Source organism: Macaca thibetana, chromosome 2, assembly GCF_024542745.1.
Source record: "Macaca thibetana thibetana isolate TM-01 chromosome 2, ASM2454274v1, whole genome shotgun sequence".
Lineage (NCBI taxonomy): Eukaryota > Metazoa > Chordata > Mammalia > Primates > Cercopithecidae > Macaca > Macaca thibetana.
Window position 1 is genome coordinate 2,830,571 of NC_065579.1, and position 18,635 is coordinate 2,849,205.

General features: G+C 47.2%; 1 protein-coding gene, 1 long non-coding RNA gene and 1 pseudogene across 3 annotated transcripts in view; 1 reads left to right on the forward strand and 2 right to left on the reverse strand.

Moving 5' to 3' along the window:
* Nucleotides 1-963: 963 nt before the first annotated feature.
* LOC126948013 (uncharacterized) lies at nt 964-2,431 on the reverse strand. Of its 2 annotated transcripts, none has more exons than XR_007723310.1 (2): nt 1,506-2,431; nt 964-1,365 (listed from the first exon to the last, which is right to left on the reverse strand). It is a non-coding gene; the product is annotated as an uncharacterized LOC126948013 (long non-coding RNA). The 2 variants fall into 2 exon arrangements; XR_007723309.1 differs by having other exon boundaries at nt 1,471-2,431.
* A 1,034-nt stretch (nt 2,432-3,465) lies between these two features.
* On the reverse strand, nt 3,466-6,719 carry LOC126947848 (60S ribosomal protein L24-like; annotated as a pseudogene).
* Nucleotides 6,720-15,714: 8,995 nt separating this feature from the next.
* The window catches only part of PPP1R2 (protein phosphatase 1 regulatory inhibitor subunit 2), a 28,333-nt gene continuing 25,412 nt past the window's right edge, over nt 15,715-18,635 (forward strand). The window contains exon 1 of the mRNA XM_050779242.1: nt 15,715-16,159. Coding sequence (XP_050635199.1) covers nt 16,038-16,159 — 122 coding nt within the window. The 5' untranslated portion in view covers nt 15,715-16,037. The remainder of the gene's footprint in view (nt 16,160-18,635) is intronic.

Below are 18,635 nucleotides of genomic sequence, written 5' to 3' on the forward strand. Positions count from 1 at the left end.
GAAAAGCATCTCCTTGAAAATCAAAAAAAGAAAATGATGGATGGCTTCCTAAGGGACAATTTTCCACACAAATAATGTTTAACAAAAAAACTGAAAAAAAAAAAAAAAAGGACAAAGCAAAGCAACTCATAATGAAAAATAATTAGTTTAGAATAATATTCAAAGGAAACTATTCAGGCAGTAGAGAGAGTCTCCAGAAACAGAATTCATAGGACACCCCAGAAAATACTGCATGAACGCCACCAAATTCAATACCAGCAAGAAATAGTATGGTGGATTTCTGCCTGCGGGACAGTGATTGGTAACCTAAGCAAACCTATGTTTGCAGTTATCTGCTCTGAGGACTGGTTCAACTCACTATTTGAATTATGCCTAAGAACTCCGACCCTCACGTGAGCTCTGGCAGAAAGGCAGTTGTTAGTTCTTGTCCTTGGAATTACTGCCTCCAAAGATAAATCCAACGTGTCAACTCTAAATCATTTACCTAAATTACCTCCTTGATTAACTGTTGGTTTGCCAGCCTGTCCTTCCCACTAGATGGTGATAGGAACCCTGTTTCATTCATCTTTGTATTCCTCACTTCTAATACAGAGAAATGAAGTTAATAAAAATTGGTGTGGAGCCGGGCTTAAAAATCAATCCTTTTTTGAGTATTTCGTTGTTCCTATCTTTTTGGCATTTTAAGGAAGTTTAAAAATATTTTTAGTGCCAGGTGCGGTGGCTCATGTCTGTAATCCCAGTACTTCGGATCTTGAGGCCAGGAGTTTGAGACCAGCCTGGGCAACAGAAGGAGACCCCGTATCTACAAAAACTAAAATGAGCCAGGTGTGGTGGTGTGTGCCTATAGTCCCCGGTACTCCGGAGGCTGAGGTGGGAGGATCTCAAGCCTGGGGACTTGAGGACGCAATGAGTCATGATTTCATCCCTGTACTCCAGCCTGGGCAACAGAGTGAGACTCTGTCTCCAAAGAATTTTTTTTTTTTTTTTTTTTTTTTTTTTTTTTACCAAAAACACCGTAGGCTCCATATTTCAAATTACCTCATAACAGGTTCACAACATTTGATGAATGATGGTGTTGTTTAGTTCCCTTGGAGCTGTTACTATTCTGCTATTATTAATCAAGAGCTCAAAAATCACAAAATTATATATCAAATTCTGAAGTATTAATTATAAACCCTATAAATTACAAGTCCTAATTTGTACCAAATATTACAGGTGACTGCAAGCAAGTTATTTCAAGCATTTACAACTGGGATCCATCCAGAAAAGATCATCTTTAGAGTCTCCACGTAAATCTCAACATCTCATCCACAGCAACGCCCCCAGTAACCTCAACATCTCATCCACAGCAACGCCCCCAGTAACCTCAACATCTCGTCCACAGCAACGCCCCCAGTAACCTCAACATCTCGTCCACAGCAACGCCCCCAGTAACCTCAGCATCTCGTCCACAGCAACGCCCCCAGTAACCTCAGCATCTCGTCCACAGCAACGCCCCCAGTAACCTCAGCATCTCGTCCACAGCAACGCCCCCAGTAACCTCAGCATCTCGTCCACAGCAACGCCCCCAGTAACCTCAGCATCTCGTCCACAGCAACGCCCCCAGTAACCTCAGCATCTCGTCCACAGCAACGCCCCCAGTAACCTCAGCATCTCGTCCACAGCAACGCCCCCAGTAACCTCAGCATCTCGTCCACAGCAACGCCCCCAGTAACCTCAGCATCTCGTCCACAGCAACGCCCCCAGTAACCTCAGCATCTCGTCCACAGCAACGCCCCCAGTAACCTCAGCTTCTCGTCCACAGCAACGCCCCCAGTAAGCTCAACATCTCATCCACAGCAACGCCCCCAGCTGCCTGCTGATTGCTCCATCCCCAACTCAGTCTTCATGGCGCAGCATCCATAGTAGGTACAAACACTATGCCTTTGGAGAGGAGTGCCTTAGAGTCCACAGCTAATGGCTATAGAAATTTACCCATTCTATCAAGAAAACGCAAAATTAAAATGCCAACATTAGGCAAAAAGAAAAGAAAAGAAAAAAAAAAAAAAGGATAGGATACTCCCAATAGGTGCCAAAAGAGCAATGATTAGGTACAGTGTTTTTGGGAGAACTGACCTGGAGCCTGCTGGAGTTGTTCAGAGTCTAGAGGGAAACATAAACAAGAAAACCAACCATGTAGGTGTGGAAATCAAATAAGATGAGAGGCCGTAATGGATGGTAGAATGAGGGATTCCGGGAGCACAGAGGAGGGCCACCTGATGCTGCCCTGAAGAGGTAGAGAAGGCTTCATTCCAGAGCAAATCCTGAGCTGCGTTTGGAAAAACAAGCTGGAGGTAGTCAGAAATAGAAGGGGGAAGCTGGGCGCAGTGACTCATGCCTGTAATCCCAGCACTTTGGGAAGCTGATGTGGGCAGATCACGAGGTCAGGAGTTTGAGACCAGCCTGGCCAACATGGTGAAACCCTTTCTCTACTAAAAGTACAAAAATTAGCCAGGCATAGTGGTGTGCCCTTGTAATCCCAGCTACTTGGGAGGCTGAGGCAGGAGAATCGCTTGAACCCAGGAGGCAGAGGTTGCAGTGAGCTGAGATCGCCCCACTGCACTCCAGCCTGAGCGACAAAGCGAGACTCCACCTCAAAAAAAAAAGAAAGAAAAGAAAAGAAAATAGAAGGGGGAGGAGGCGGTATCCCAGGCAGAGGAAAGACTGCCACCAAGTAGGAACTCAAATAATTCCATAGCACCTAGGGTCCGAAATCCTGTAGAGGAGAAGTAGAACCGGTGGCCAAAGGTCAGATCACTGACAGCTGTAAACCATGACATGGAACTCAGATTGCAATCTGAAGGTGAATTGATTCAAGGACTCAATTCTAGGAAAGAATTTAACTTGCATCTTAAAAATGAAATCTGAAAATCAACTTGTTAATTCACAGTAGGAAAAAAGTCACTAAAGAGCAAATCGAGGCTGGAGTTCTCTGAAAGCAAACGCTCTGTCTTCAGGCTGGCCACGGAGAATGCCGGGATCTGATGAGGAAGCAGCTGGTGAAGCTCAGGTAGCTGACTAAAACAGCATCATTCATGACACTATGGGGATCCACCTACCTCCTGCCCCGGGAGGGGTACGGTCCAGAGCATTGAGTGACGGCTCTAGCGGCAGAGGAGATGGAGAGGCGATGCGCGGGCCTGACAGCAGGAGGACCCCTGAGAACTGAGAGGAGATGCGCGGGCCTGACAGCAGGAGGACCCGTGAGATGGCCAGTGCTCCACTGTGTCATCACGAGGGCCTGAACTAGAAAGTGGAAGTAGAAACGAGAAGGCAGATTTAGGAGAATTACTTCCCCCTCCTCCTCCTCCTCTTCCTCCTCCCTCTTCCTCCTCCTCCTCCCTCTTCCTCCTCTTCTTCCTCTTGTTCTTCCTCTTATTCTTCGAGTTAGAATCCAATCTTTATTTAAAAATCTAATCTGCCAGTTTATCGTTTTCCACCAACTCACGGAGCTGAAACTCACAGGCTTCACAATCTTTTGCTTAGGTGTTGCCTTTGTAGGTGCCTTAGCAGCAGCCATTGCAGGCTTTTTAGATGCTTGCTTAGCCTCTTTTGCTTCCTTAGCAGCCCTGATAGCTTGTTCTCTTTGAGCCTTTCTAACTTCAGGTTTCTGATTCCTCTTGGTCATTACAGCAGCAAGAGATACACCAGTGATGGCCTCTGGAATTTGACTGCTCAACGGGTTCTTTTCTTTTGAATTTCTTCCAACTGTCCCTTTTTGTGCTTCCTTCTGTAGAGGACAGTACAGTTTATCTGCCAAGGGTTCCTTTTGGAAAGGAATGCCAACTTGCATTTTGCATTAAGAAACTGGAAAACCTTCCCGTGGGTCCTGGCGTAGCGCTTTCCGTGTCCTGGCTAGATCTTGTACCCGCTGAAACTGCACAGCTCAACCTTCACGACAGCGGCTCCACAGGAAGAGAAATGATGGCAAAGAGAACTATTGTTATTATTTTTTGAGATGGTGTTTAGTTTCGCTCGTCACCCAGGCTAGAGTACTAAGGTGTGATCTCGGCTCACTGCAACCTCCACCGCCCAGTTCAAGAGATTCTCCCTACCTCAGCCTCTGGAGCAGCTGGGATTACAGGCGCCCACCACCAGGCCAGGCTCATTTTTGTTTTTGTTGTTGGGTTTTTGTTTGTTTGTTTGTTTGTTTGTTTGTTTGTTTTTTGTTTTTTGTTTTTTTTTGAGACGGAGTCTTGCTCTGTCACCCAGGCTGGAGTGCAGTGGCCGGATCTCAGCTCACTGCAAGCTCCGCCTCCCGGGTTTACGCCATTCTCCTGCCTCAGCCTCCCGAGTAGCTGGGACTACAGGCGCCCGCCACCTCGCCCGGCTATTTTTTTGTATTTTTTAGTAGAGACGGGGTTTCACCGTGTTAGCCGGGATCGTCTCTCGATCTCCTGACCTCGTGATCCGCCCGTCTCGGCCTCCCAAAGTGCTGGGATTACAGGCTTGAGCCACCGCGCCCGGCCTTGTTTGTTTGTTTTATGAGATGGACTCTTGCTCTGTTGCCAGGCTGAAGTGCAGTGGTGCGATCTCGGCTCACTGCAACCTCTGCCTCCCAGGTTCAAGCGATTCTCCTGCGTCAGCCTCCAGACTAGCTGGGACTACAGGTGTGCACCACCACACCCAGCTAATTTTTGCATTTTTTTTTTTAGTAGGGATGGAGTTTCACCATATTGGCCAGGATGGTCTCGATCTCTTGACCTCGTGCTCTGCCTGCCTCAGCCTCCCAAAGTGCTGGGATTACAGGCGTGAGCCACTGTGCCTGGCCTAATTTTTGTATTTTTAGTAGAGATGGGGTTTTACCATGTTGGCCAGGCTGGTCTCGAACTCCTAACCTCAGGTGATCCACTCACCTCAGCCTCCCAAACTGCTGGGATTACAGGCATGGGCCACCATGCCTGGCCTGATTTAGGAGATTTTTAGGAGGCAGAATCAGGTGGTCTGAGGGATCAACTGCATGTGGGAAGTGAGGGGGAAGTAGGGGTTTGAGATGACTGGTTAAAGTCAGCCAGCAAGGGGGAGTAAAGGAGTGCAGGCACGTTTGTGTGGGGAGACGGTGAGATTCATGACTTGGCTCCTGCCAACTTGTAGGATTATCTTTTGCCACTACCGAGCATAGATCCTTTATGCCTGTCAGACTGAACACCTTGCAGTTTCCAAAGGTGTCACCCTCTCGGACCCCAGTCTGTTTACATACATCATTCCAGACAACACAACACCCTTCTCCCTGCTCTGCTGACTCCTGTTTACCAGCTCGCCAAGCCTGTCTGGCCAGCCTTCTCTGGTCCTTCCCCTGCTCTCCTGACTATCCAACTGTTATGGGTTGAACTGTGTCCCCTAAAAAGATATGTTGAGGTCCTAACTCCCAGTACCTGGGAATGTGACCTTATTTGGAAATAGGGTCTTTGCATATTGAATTAAATGAGTTCATGAGGGTAGGCCCTAATACAATACGACTAATATCCTCGTAAGGAAAGGAAAATGGCACGCGAAGACAGAAACACATGGGGAGAACACAGGACGACAGCAGAGACCAGAGTCATGCAGCCGAAAGCGGGGAATGCTAAGGATCGATGGCCAGCACTGGAAGCTAGGAGAAGGCAGGAAAAGATTCTGCCTGGAGTCTCAGAGGGAGGATGGCCCTGCTGTCACCTTGATTTCAGATGTCTAGCCTCCAGAACTGTGGGAGAATACGTTTCTGTTGTTTTAAGCCACAGGAAACTAGTACATCATCATTTCCATGTGCCCACGTTTCTACATTTGTAAACACTGTATGTCCACTTAGGCATTTACCACCTCGTCTGGTCATTCTTTGTTTTATATTTCTTTATTAAATTATGAGCTTACAGCTGGAGGCAGTGGCTCACACCTGTAATCCCAGCACTTTGGGAGGCCAAGATGGGCAGATCACCTGAGGTCAGGAGTTCGAGACCAGCCTGGCCAACATGGTAAAACCCCACCTCTACTTAATACAAAAATGAACTGGGCATGGTGGCATGCGCCTGTGATCCCAGCTACTCAGGAGGCTGAGGCAGGAGAATCACTGGAACCCGGGAGGCAGAGCTTGTGGTGAGCCGAGATCGCACCATTGCACTCCAGCCTGGGCGACAGAGCAAGACTCCGTCTCAAAAAAAAAAAAAAAAAAAAAAAAAAAGATGAGCTTACCTTTAAGGGCAAGAATCATGTTTTATACATCTCTGGACGTACAGCAAGTTGTCTGGCACAGTGAATGCTTAAGAAATATTTCTTAAATGAGAAAAAAAAAATGGACCAAAGTTCTTGATGGCATTTAGAGATCAGCAGGAGCTTTACCAGATGGCAGCCACTGGAAGGAGCCCACAGGGGGATGGCATTGACATGAGCCTCAAGAAATTTTTACCCTGGGCCGTGGGTCAGGACAGAGGGAACGATGATAACCGCAGCAGCAGTCTTGGGAGTCAAGGAGAAACCTAACTCCTGCCCAGTCCTGTGCTCCATGGCACAGAACTGCTGGCCACTATTTGTGAGTTGCGTAGGACAGAAAACCCAGACTTCTGTTAAGGCGAGGAGTGCAGGCAACATTCTGGGAAGGCATGTGGGGTCTCAGACCGGCTGACGTGACAGGTGGGTGTGTACCAACGCACAACAGTTGTACTCTGTGCACGGCCACTCTTTTGAGCCTCCAGAATGTTCCCCATCTCGTGACCACCCCTGGGGCTCCCCAGTGAGCCCAAAAACTAAAGTGGTAACACCTGGTAGCAGAGGCTTCTCTGAATTACATGGAGCCATGCCTGCGTGATAGCCATTTTCCTTCCTGCTTAGTTGCGGCCTGCCCACACCGTTTTGGTTTTCAAATATCCTGAGTATCACCCTGCACATAAGCAGTTTGTGAGGAATGGAGGCTGGCATGCCCAGCAGGCATTCGAGGAGAAGCTACATGGAGAGGCCAGAAGATGACAGTGGTGAAAGAGGCTGCACATTCAAGGCCCCAAGGGGGACAGGGATGGGAGGCCTGGTACGCAGACTGGCCTTGGGTGTGAAAGGACTTCTCCACCATGCCATTCAACTCCCTGAGAACTGGCTGGGCTCGCCTGGTTGGCTCCTAAAGCAGCTGTCCCAGGAGGACAAGGCTTGGCCTAGTCCCAGAGCTGAGCAGATTGAAAGAAGAGTTCAGTACTTGTGAGGGGAGGAAAAGACATTGTGCTTGGCTCTGCTTAGAGCTATTATAGCATTGACTTCACTGTACTTTATTTCTAATCCTTCAGGAAGCATACTGTCACATTTAATAAGCCTGCAGACTTGATTCACCAGAAGATTTTGTTCCTGCCTACTCTGTATACATTTCCTTAATTTCTTTTTTTTCTTTTTTTTTTTTTTTGAGACTGAGTCTCACTCTATTGCCCAGGCTGGAGTGCAGTGGCGCAATCTTGGCTCACTGCAACCTCTGCTTCCCAGGTTCAAGGGATTCTCCTGCCTCAGCCTCCCAAGTAGCTGAGATTACAGGGGCGCACCACCACACCCGGCTAATTTTTGTATTTTTAGTAGAGACAGGGTTTCTCCATGTTAGCCAGGCTGGTCTCAAACTCCTGACCTCGTGATCCACCCACCTTGGCCTCCCAAAGTGTTGGGATTACAGGTGTGAGCAACCACATCCGGCAATTTTCTTAATTTCTGTGTCCCTCTAAGGAGGGAGAGGAAACATGAAACAAAAGCAGGTAATGCTTTGATGTGTTCTCTTTGACCCTGCAGTCTTAGTTAATTTTTTCCAACTTGGCGGCACCTAGCAAGATCAAAGTTGTGGTCAACCATAGAGCTCCACAGTCTTGTACTGCTGCCATTCCTAGCACAGAGCCAAATGGGGTCTGTGTGGACTCTGTTCTGAAATGTAGCAAACGCAATTGCCTTTGACAAGCACAGCTGAGCAGCGTATTTAAGAATGTCAGAATATTAGGGGTGGGATAGACCTTCATAAAATTAAGATAAAATTTGAGTCGACTGGGGTCCAGTCTTGGACAGGGTTGAGCTTCCAAGTAGGTAAACCATGAATGACAGGCGGTTAAAAAGTACATTCTAGTTGGTACCTACAAGGTAACAGTATAGGTGCCACCATTTAAAAAAAAAATGAAAAATTTAAAATCTAGAGATAAAGCTAGTTTTTACTTTGGTTTTATTTGTACTTCAATTCTGTTCAGGATGCTGGTTAGAAAACCTCCATGTATGAGAAACAGTGAGAGGCAAACTCTTTTGTGCCGTAGAATGTTCTTGATATCAAAAAAGAGCATGAGAAGCCTTCAACATTTCCTGTTTATGTTTCACAGATCAGAGGTTCACACAGAAACCACCTGCCCACGTGGCCCCTGCTGCTGGTTTCCCAAGCCCCAGCTTTCCTCTGCAGTCCCCTCTGGCACTGCTTTCTTCTGATGAAGTCTGGTGAAGTCCTTGGGGGAGAAACCAACGCGACAGCACTTTATCCTGTGAGAGCCTTGTGGTTCCTGCTGAGGGATTCCTCCCACCTGCCTCAGCCACGGGAGAGCAAAGAGGGTCTTGAGTCCTATCTAGGGCACCACTTGATAAAAACACGTGATAACACAGGTGCACCTGATGACACAGGAAGCTATGCCTTTGTGAAAACAGCAACAGCATTCTCCTGGAGCCCAGAGCCAGAGCTGGGAGAGACACACGAAGCGAGGGGTGGACGTGTGTGCATGCGTGTGTGTTTGTGTGTGTGTGTGTTATGTGTGTATATGTGTATCTAATAAACTTTGTTTTGTTTTGTTTTGTTTGAGACAGAGTTTCACTCTTGTCACCCAGGCTGGAGTGCAAAGGCATGATCTCAGCTCGCTGCAACCTCCGCCTCCCAGGTTCAAGTGATTCTCCTGCCTCAGCTTCCCAAGTAGCTGGGATTATAGGTGCACGCCACCACGCCTGGCTAATTTTTGTGTCTTTAGTAGACACAGCGTTTCACCATGTTGGCCAGGCTGGTCTTGAACTCCTGACCTCTGGTGATCCACCTGCCTTGGCCTCCCAAAGTGCTAGGATTATAGGCATGAGCCACTGCACCCGGCCTAACAATGAAATTTTTAAAGAAAGGGTTCTGAACCTAAAATGAAAAGAGGAGGCCGGGCGTGGCGGCTCACACCTGTAATCCCAGTACTTTGGGAGTCCAAGGTGGGTAGATCACCTCAGATCAGGAGTTTGAGACCAGCATGGCCAACATGGTGAAACTCTGTCTCTACTAAAAATACAAAAATTAGCCAGACATGGTGGTGTGCGCCTGTAATTCCAGCTATTTGGGAGGCTGAGGCAAGAGAATCTCTTGAACCCAGAAGGCAGAGTTTGTGGTGAGCCAAGATTGCACCACTGCACTCCAGCCTAGGCAACAGAGTGAGACTCCATCTCAAAAAAAAAGAAAGAAAAGAAAAGTAAACGAAATTAAAATAAAAAGAGGAAATACAGTACCTGCTGTAGTTTACTTATGCAATAAAAGCAAGAGACAACACCTAGGAAAGGGCCTGGCACGTAACAGACCTCAATGAAGATTTCTGACTGGTAACAGGACAACTTCCTCTTTTTAATGCATTCTCTACCGACTCAGCAGTCTTTCTTATTTCTATTATTTCCTTGCTAGCATTATAGCTGCTAATGCCTTCCTTAGCCATGCAGAACAAGATATGTAGTCAGATTGCTTTCCAAGAAATTGATGTTGTTATGGGCACCATTACTGGGGAGGTCGAATTTAGGAACAGTTAACTCATTTATTCCCTTATTCAACTGTGAAAGGAAAATAAATCTTGAGACCCTAAACTCACTAAGCCAAAGGGGAAAAATCCAGCTGGGAACTGGGTCTTGCAAACCTGTCTCCCATTGTGTTCTAAATAGATAGATAGCTACCAGATAAAAAAGCTATAGACCTCTCTCACAATTTGCCCATAGGGAAATTCCTTGTGGGCTCCCAGATCTTTACTCTAAAACAATTCTGTTGAATCTCACCCTGGCAGTGTACATTGATAGCTTATCTTTGCAGGTATGGGGCAAAGGACAGAACTCACATCCGTCTGCTTACCTGAGACAAAGGCGTACGTGTTTGCTTCCTCTGCCCTATGTTTACGTTACGTAAAAAATGCAGATTCGTCGAATGTGTAAGTGACTGTACCTCTACCACCCTCTCACATGTAAATGGCTGATCAAAGACAAAAGAATGCAATGGCTTCCCTCTTATCCACCCTTTATTTACTCTTTGTAAAAAAACTTTCTTTCTCTTTCTACAATATTCATTCTTTTCCCTTTAAATATTGAGGTCCCCAGACCCTCTTTGGAAAAAGCATGGGCCACAGTTTTTCCTGTGGATCGGTGTTCTTTCCTGAGCACTTCCTTAACCTTGGCAAATAAACCCAAATGATCGAGACTCGCCTTGGTCACTTTCTTTGATTTACATAACCAACTCGTATCAAGGGCCTCTTATGGGAGACACTGTATTCATTCAGTCATGCTGTCGGGAGAGAAAGAGGAGGAAGACATGCACCTGCTCCCAAAGAGGCCACAGCGGAGGGATGGACCCTTAGATAATGGTGATACAATGAGAAGAATGCAAACAGTTCCTCAGCATCTCGGTGAAGGTGAAGACTAACTGCCTGCATGGAGGCGGAGAAGGAGGTAACCTTTGAACTGGGGTAATTTAAGAGCAAGAATAGGGGATGGCATTTCACACAAATTAGTAAAGGCATGAAAAAGGGACAGAATATGACACCTTGAGAATGGCAGTGCGACTGGTGTGAAGAACATAGAGGAAAGCAAGTGGATGTAAAAAGTAAAGGAGACTAGAAAAACAGATAGGGCTGGATTGTGAAGGCCCAAAGGATTTGGACTTTATCCTAGGCAATGAGCAACCACTGCAGACTGAGTTCCCTGAGCAGAAAAAAAAAAAAGAAGGGCAAGTTCTTTTTTTTTTTTTTTTTTTTTAAAGACGGAGTCTCCCTCTGTCCCCAGGCTGGAGTGCAGTGGCGTGATCTCGGCTCACTGCAACCTCCGCCTCCCGGGTTCAAGTGATTCTCCTGCCTCAGCCTCCCAAGTAGCTGGGACTACAGACATGGGCCACTATGCCCAGCTAATTTTTGTGTTTTTAGTAGAGATGGGGTTTCACCATGTTGGCCAGGATGGTCTCAATCTCTTGACCTCACGATCCACCTACTTCGGCCTCCCAAAGTGCTAGGATTACAGGTGGGAGCCACAGCGCCCAGGCAAGGAGGGCAAGTTCTAATTGTTTGCCCAAGCCTAATACTGTGTGTGGCAAAGTGGAGTTGAATTTATAAACTAAGGATCATTGCATAGCTCAATTTAAAAAAAAAAATATGAGAGCAGTACGAAGATGAATGGACAGTGAAGAAAGTGGAGGTCCTCAGACAAATCTGGAGACAACAGTCAAATAAAATAATAACACATTTGAGAAGTTTCAAATGAGGATGAGTGCTAACGAGCATAAATACAATATTAAAGTAAAAAAGTCTTCCAATGGTGACTTTTAACTATGTCGGCTTCAAAATATATTTAGGGTTTTCCATGAAGCGTTTATACCAATATCACATATGTTCTGAATCAAACCCTATACTCCTTATCCCATTATGAGTTCATAGAATAACAAAATGCAAGAGAACTTGGCAAAACTGACACAATGAAATTACAATACATGACACTGCTCCCTTACTTCTTGCAATAATTTATAAACCAAACCAGTTAACACAGAAAATTTACAGTCACAAAAGACTAATTTCTGGCAGGCACAAGGTAAATTCATAGCTTAGCCAAGAAACTAACTCATATTTCCTACTTACCATTCCAAGGTTTGTCACACTGCATGTCCTGCCTTCTTCTTTTGTTTTTTGCCTCATAGGTTCTGAAATAAGTATTTGCCTAGAGTCTCTGAATTTAATCAGTTTTTGAAAGGATCAGGAAACATCCAGGGACTAATGAAATCTTTGTGTACCCTAGGGAGGCCTATGCTCTGTGAGTCTTCTCAGAGAAGTATTTTGGCCACTTGGTAAGGTTAAGGAATCCTTTCAGTAGATGTCTTTGAAGAGAAGAGAAACAGTGGAGCATTCTATGGTTGCAAATCAAAGCCTTTTTTTTTTTTAAGCAGAAAATGATTAATCTTTGTCCTTGGCTTTTTCTCTCTTGATACTTTCTGTATTTTGTTTAAATGATCTTGCCCCTGCTACCATGAATTTCTACAACGTATTTAATACTACAAAATCTGTGATCTTCTCTTTCCGGGGAGGGATTACGTGAAAAGGAAAAGAACAATGTGCTATTCTTGGCAGGAAAAGAGTTGCTGCTGACTCGGTGGTCTTGAAGTCACAACTTTTGGGAATTTTTCCAGATGTTAGGTGGGGGGGCACTACCCACTTCTCTGTGGAACTAGCTGATGACTCGGGCAGGCTGGGTGAGCTAACCATGGAAGCCATTGTTGCTTTGGAACTCTGTCCTTGGTGGGAAACCCAATGGTGTTGTCCACAGTCGTCTGTTCCAGTGAATGGAGAGCCAAATGACTCAGCCACGTGATGGGGTACAATAAAAGTGTCCCCTCTCCTCCTCCAAATACGTTGTGTTGGGTCAGGCAACCATGATGATGAAGTCTTCAAAAAGAGAGCAGAGATAAATGCCAGATTATCCTTAAATCATGTATATCTCTTTAAATGTATTATTTGCCTTGAGCTCAATAGCTACTTCCAGAAACTGAAACCAGAATGAAAGATTCCATCTACAATTCACCTCTTGGCAGCCAAACCCTCAACACACAGGAAATGTAACACCAGTAAAGCTAAATTCAGTGCTTGGGCTGTTTGGTCCAGATAACTTCCTACAGGAGCAAACCTCAGCAGACGCAGAGGCACAGAAGGAGATCTCTGTTTAGAAGCATTTGAAAATCTTATTTGGGACACACTGAGGAATAAAGTGGTTCAACTATTCTGAAACATAAGGAAAAGCAGGCCAGGCGCAGTGGCTCACCCCTACAATCCCAGCACTCTGGGAGGCTGAGGTGGGCAGATCACCTGAGGTCAGAAGTTCGAGACCAGCCTGGCCAACACGGTGAAACCCCATCTCTACTAAAAATACAAAAATTAGCTGGGTGTGGTGGTGGGCGCCTGTAATCCTACCTACTCGGGAGGCTGAGGCAGGAGAATCACTCGAACCCGGGAGGCAGAGATTGCAGTGAGGGGAGATTGTGCCATTACACTCCAGCCTGAGTGACACAGCAAGACTTTGTCTCAAAAAAAAAAAAAAAAGCCGGGCGCGGTGGCTCAAGCCTGTAATCCCAGCACTTTGGGAGGCCGAGACGGGCGGATCACACGGTCAGGAGATCGAGACCATCCTGGCTAACATGGTGAAACCCCGTCTCTACTAAAAATACAAAAAAACTAGCCAGGCGAGGTGGCGGGCGCCTGTAATCCCAGCTACTCGGGAGGCTGAGGCAGGAGAATGGCGTGAACCCGGGAGGCGGAGCTTGCGGTGAGCTGAGATCCGGCCACTGCACTCCAGCCTGGGCGACAGAGCGAGACTCCGTCTCAAAAACAAAAACAAAACAAAACAAAACAAAAAAAACAAAAAAACAAAGAGCAGTACTGGCCCCTACAATTTTACAAACTTTTTTTTTTTTAAGGGCTACCAAAGTCATCATCTGCTTTCATTTGTTGTGGGTTTGGGAGTGGAAGAACCAGTACCAGAGACAAAAGTTTAACTCTTGATGAGGGAAATGCGTTTCCAAGGTTCTTCAGAGAACTCTTCATCACCTCCTGTTCCAATGTTTGTTTATTAACTGTAATAAAACACTTTATGCCATACGATCATAGTTCCTTTCATCAGAGGGCCTGAAAGCAAGCTGTTGCTTAATTAAGGGCCCAGTCACAGTTGAGTTCAGGGATGCTGAGTTCAGGGATGCTGAACTCAGTGACGCTTCCCAGGCCAAGCAGGAACAAAGCAGATCTGCCCAGTAATTTAGAACATACAGGGAAGTTTGTGTATTCCCCGGAAAACAGGATTGCCATCACTGACCTAGGCGCCTGCTGACAGGGCAGGAGACGCAACACAGGTGTTGAACACGGGTGGAAAGAACTCAGGAAAGGAAGGGAGGTGGCCATCCTGCTTCCCCTGGCTGAGAACTCTCTCTCTGCTCCATGGGCTGGACAGGGCTGTCAGGGCATAGTGTTAGATTCACTGAGCAGTCCTGGCCTGGGAGGGAGAGACGGCACCAGTGGATATTTGACTGGGAACAAAGGTGGGGCCAGTGCCAAGAGTGACTGTGCAGGCCCCTGGCTGAGGCAAATCCCTGGGGAACCCTGTTTCCCTTCTCCCCTTCCAGCTCACTTCCCCTCCATTATCTCCATCCACATCCATTCCCATACTGAGGCCCTGTTCTGTGCCAGGAATTCGCTAGGGGCTAGGGGCCAGACAATAAAAACAATCAGAACCCTACAGTCATCCCTGAGGGGCAGAGTCCTAAGGACACAGAACAGGGTCGTCCTCAAAAGGCACAGAGCCTGTGTTAAAGAAGATGAGACTGTGGTCCAGAGATGAGCCATGGGAGCGAGACTGCTGCTATAGGGGTTAGATGGGGGAAAACGCTTCCTCTCACCCCCCACAGCAGTGGACAGACATTACTGAGAGCCAGGTGTCAGCTCAATCTAAGAACTCCCTGAGTCAGAGCTGTCCAAAGATAAAATGAGTTGCACAAGGGTGTGGCGAGCTTCTAGCCCCTGGGGTTGTTGGAGAAAGAGGCTGAAGAGCCACCTCATGGGCCTGCTTGACAAGGTCCCTTCCAGGCCCTGTGGTCTGTGAATCCGCAGGGGCTGGTCCACCGGAGTGGCCAGTTCTGGGTGGCTCAGTCTGCTGTGCTCTAACCTGTGGTGAGAATAATAAAAAGCCCTGGTCAAGAAAGAGCCATGGAAAAGAGCCTGGTGAGGAGCCAGCTGCGGACTGGAGTTGGGGAGGGTGGTGGGGGGGTACAGGGGCCATAACAAGTACCACACACGGGGTGGCTTTAAGCGATGGAAACGGGCTCTCCGCTCTGCAGGCTTGAAGTCCACATCGATCTGCGGCAGAGCTGGTTCCCTCTGTGGGGGGAATCTGTCGCGGCCTCTGCGGGCCCAGGGGGTCCTTGGCTGGGAGACGTGTCGCTGCCGCCCTCCCGCCTCCTGCGCTCTCTGCCTGGACGGCTTGTGCGACGGCGGGATTCGCCGCCCGTCCGTCCGTCGGCTTCTCCAACGGTAAAGGAGGTGAAGCGATTCCAACGCATACACTCTATGACTCCATAATAGGCCTCGAAGGACCACTCCAGTGTTGGCAGTGCATGCTTTTATCCCAGGCAGTTCGGCTTTTTACACCGGGGAAACGGAAAGAGATGTCCCTTTTCTTCAAGTCAGCTAACCTCTCTGCGGAGTGACGTCACCGAGTCTCAGGCTGCTGATCCGAAAAATAAAAATAACACTACGGCCTCCCAAGGTGGTGGGACGAGGCTGCTCGAGAAACGCGCGGGTCCGGGCAGCAGCAGGCCCGGGCGCTCTCCCGCGGGCTCTCGGAAACAGCTCCCGCCTCACAGCGCCGCGCGGGGGCGGGCGAGGAGCGCGGGCGGGACGGAGGGGGCGGGGCGAGGAGGTCGGCTCTGTTCTCGCCCCGCCCCCTCCCCGCCCCCTCCCTAGATATCGCGAGAGGGCGGGCCCGCTTGGCTTCGGCGTCGGCGTCGCGCCCGCGCTGGAGCTCTAGGCCGGCGTCTCTCCGCGAGCGGCGGGTCAAGTGCTGGCGGCTAAGGGAGCGCGAGGAGCAGCCACCCGTTCGGCGTTGGCTCTGGCGTCGGGGTCGTTGTGTCGTGACAACCGCTCCGGTAGCCGTTTCCGAGGCAGCAGGTGGGGCCGCTTTAGCCCTGAGCGGGCTCCGCGGCTGCCTGCGAGTCTCTGCTGTGCCGACCCTTCTCTTCGCGGACCCCACGCCAAGCAGCGACCCTGAGCCGACAGCCGGAGCGCCCGGCAATGGCGGCCTCGACGGCCTCGCACCGGCCCATCAAGGGGATCCTGAAGAACAAGACCTCTACGACTTCCTCTATGGTGGCGTCGGCCGAACAGCCCCGCGGGAGTGTCGACGAGGAGCTGAGGTGAGAGCTGGGAGGGACGGCCGGGGAGCCCCTCCTTCCCGCCGGGCCCGTTACCCACCAGACCCCATGCACGGGCGGGCGGCGTGGATGCGGCTCGGGTGCCGCTCGGGTCTGTCCTGCCCGGCTAGCCGCGGGTGGGAGCGATCTTTAAGAAGCCTGGGCGATGACGTTTATCGTGTTTCCTTTTTTTTTTTTTTTTTTTTTTTTTAGCATATGTGCATATATATAATTTTTTAAACAGATATCATCTTTGAACTTCTGTAATCGGGAACATCAAAGAATGAAATTGAAGCTTCAGATCTTCGACTGTTAAGCTTTTACTATTTCTTAACCTCATCTCTGAGGTATCTAAAATTCTTCGATAATTACAGTGTATTTTCTTTTCTTGGGAACCCTTGAAGATCTAGTCTCAAGCTAATAAAAGAGACCATTTCTCCCATTAGCATCGTGCCACACTGTATTTCTGCATCTGCAACCAGAGTTTTGGGTTCTTTCTGATTTTTGTTCCTGTTCAGAAATAGATCTAGGCTCAAAACAGTTCAAAGAGGAGCAACTTGAAATGACCCAGTGATATTTTAGTTGCTCTTGCATACACTAAAGATACACATGTAAAAAGTTGTGGACCTGAGCGTTGTATGTAATAATTATAGTAATATAATTGGAAACCACCCGAAGTCCATTAGTAAGAACTATTAGTAAGAACTGGTGAAATATTAATTACGGTACGTTTGTATAATGGAACAATATACCAGCCTTTTAAAAAAAAAGAGGCGTTGATGCATAGAGAAAATGTTGCAGTACAGTATCTGTAGTGGGTTAGAAGTGCAAGGGGGCTTGGGCGTTGCAAGATACTAAAAATATAAGGACTCTACTTTCTGAAAATAAGGCTTAAGAAAAGTTACCATTGAAATTGGTAGTCTTGAAGCTAAAATGAGGATGTTTGTGAAATCTCAGAATATAGGAACCTAGGGCATTCCTGTATAAAGGATCTTATTTAGGACCATAAAAGGAAGTACTGCTTGGTGGTGGTAAATTTTAGGGATTTGTGTTACCTTGAAGAAAATATTGAGTAGGCTCACAAGTTAGAATCGTGGCCTTTTAGGGCTGGAAAGGACCTTAGTTTTGTCTAGCAACTCCCACGCTCATGAATGCTTGAATGTTAACATTCTCTCGCACACAGTTTTCCAACCTCTATTTGGGCTAAGCCACGTTAAATGGAGTGCTGGGGGAGTGTGATGGATAGGTCATGGAATTAAGAAGACAAAATTTCACCAGAACATAACTGAAGCAGGAGGACCAAGTTAGTTAAAAGATAAATAACGGCAGGGTGTGGTGGCCACGCCTGTAATCTCAGCACTTGGAGAGGCCAAGGTGGGAGGATTGCTTGATCCCAGGAGTTTGAGACCAGCCTGGGCAACATAGTGAGACCTCATCTCTTAAAAAAAAAAAAAAAAGAATAAAAGAAAAGAAAACGAATTAAAAGATAAGTAACATGACTACAGAAGGCTCAAATGTAGCTTCACGGTTTTCAGCCGCAGCAATGTGGTCCTCACTGGCATTTACGTTATTTAGCTATTCTCCAGTGTGAGCTTCTTTTGGTCCATTTACCAAGTGACTTATTCTTTATCTCTGCTTCTTTAGTTTCTGTTTATTCTCAACTTGGATCTACTGTAATTTCCCATGGTCCCAATCTATGGATTGACCCCTCTCTTTCTGTAATTGGTTGGAATTGACATTGAGGTCTTTCTGCTTCAAAAGCCACTATACTAAACTGACTCTACATAGGGCTAGCTGCCTCTTCTGTAGTATCTGTGGCAGGGTAGATTCACTTAAAAGGGACTGACTTGTCTAGTTAGAGTTATATTCCTGTCTTTTAAAGAGAACTATCAAACCCTAATTCATTGAAGTTCATGATGTTTGGTTCCAAGTGGTAAAAAGGATGGGTTTTTTAATGGTCATTGTTACGTGACTGTAAAGCAAATCAACTAATTCTACTAGTAATACAATATTGTTTTAGTCTGTTTTCTGTTGGTCATAACAGAATGCCTGTAATGATAATTTATAAGAAACTAAATTTATTTCTTATAGTTCTGGAGGCTTGGAAGTCCAAGGTCGAAAGGGTGCATCTGGTGAGAGCCTTTTTGCTGGTGGGGACTCTGTAGAGTTCCAAGGTGGTGCAGGGCATCATGGCAAGGGGGCTGAGCATACCAGCTGTGGTCTCTCTTGCTTCTCTTATAAAGCCACCAGAGCCACTCACTTGATAATCCATTAATCCATGAATAGATTAATCCATTCATCAGAGCAGAGCCCTCAGGACCCAGTCACCTTTTAAAAGCTGCACCTCGCAACACTGCTACATTGGAGATCAAGTTTCAGCATGAGTTTCAGAGAGGACAAACGTTCAAACCATACCAAATATACATTATTATTTATGTCACAACTCATGCAAACAGTATCATTAACTTTATGAGATCCT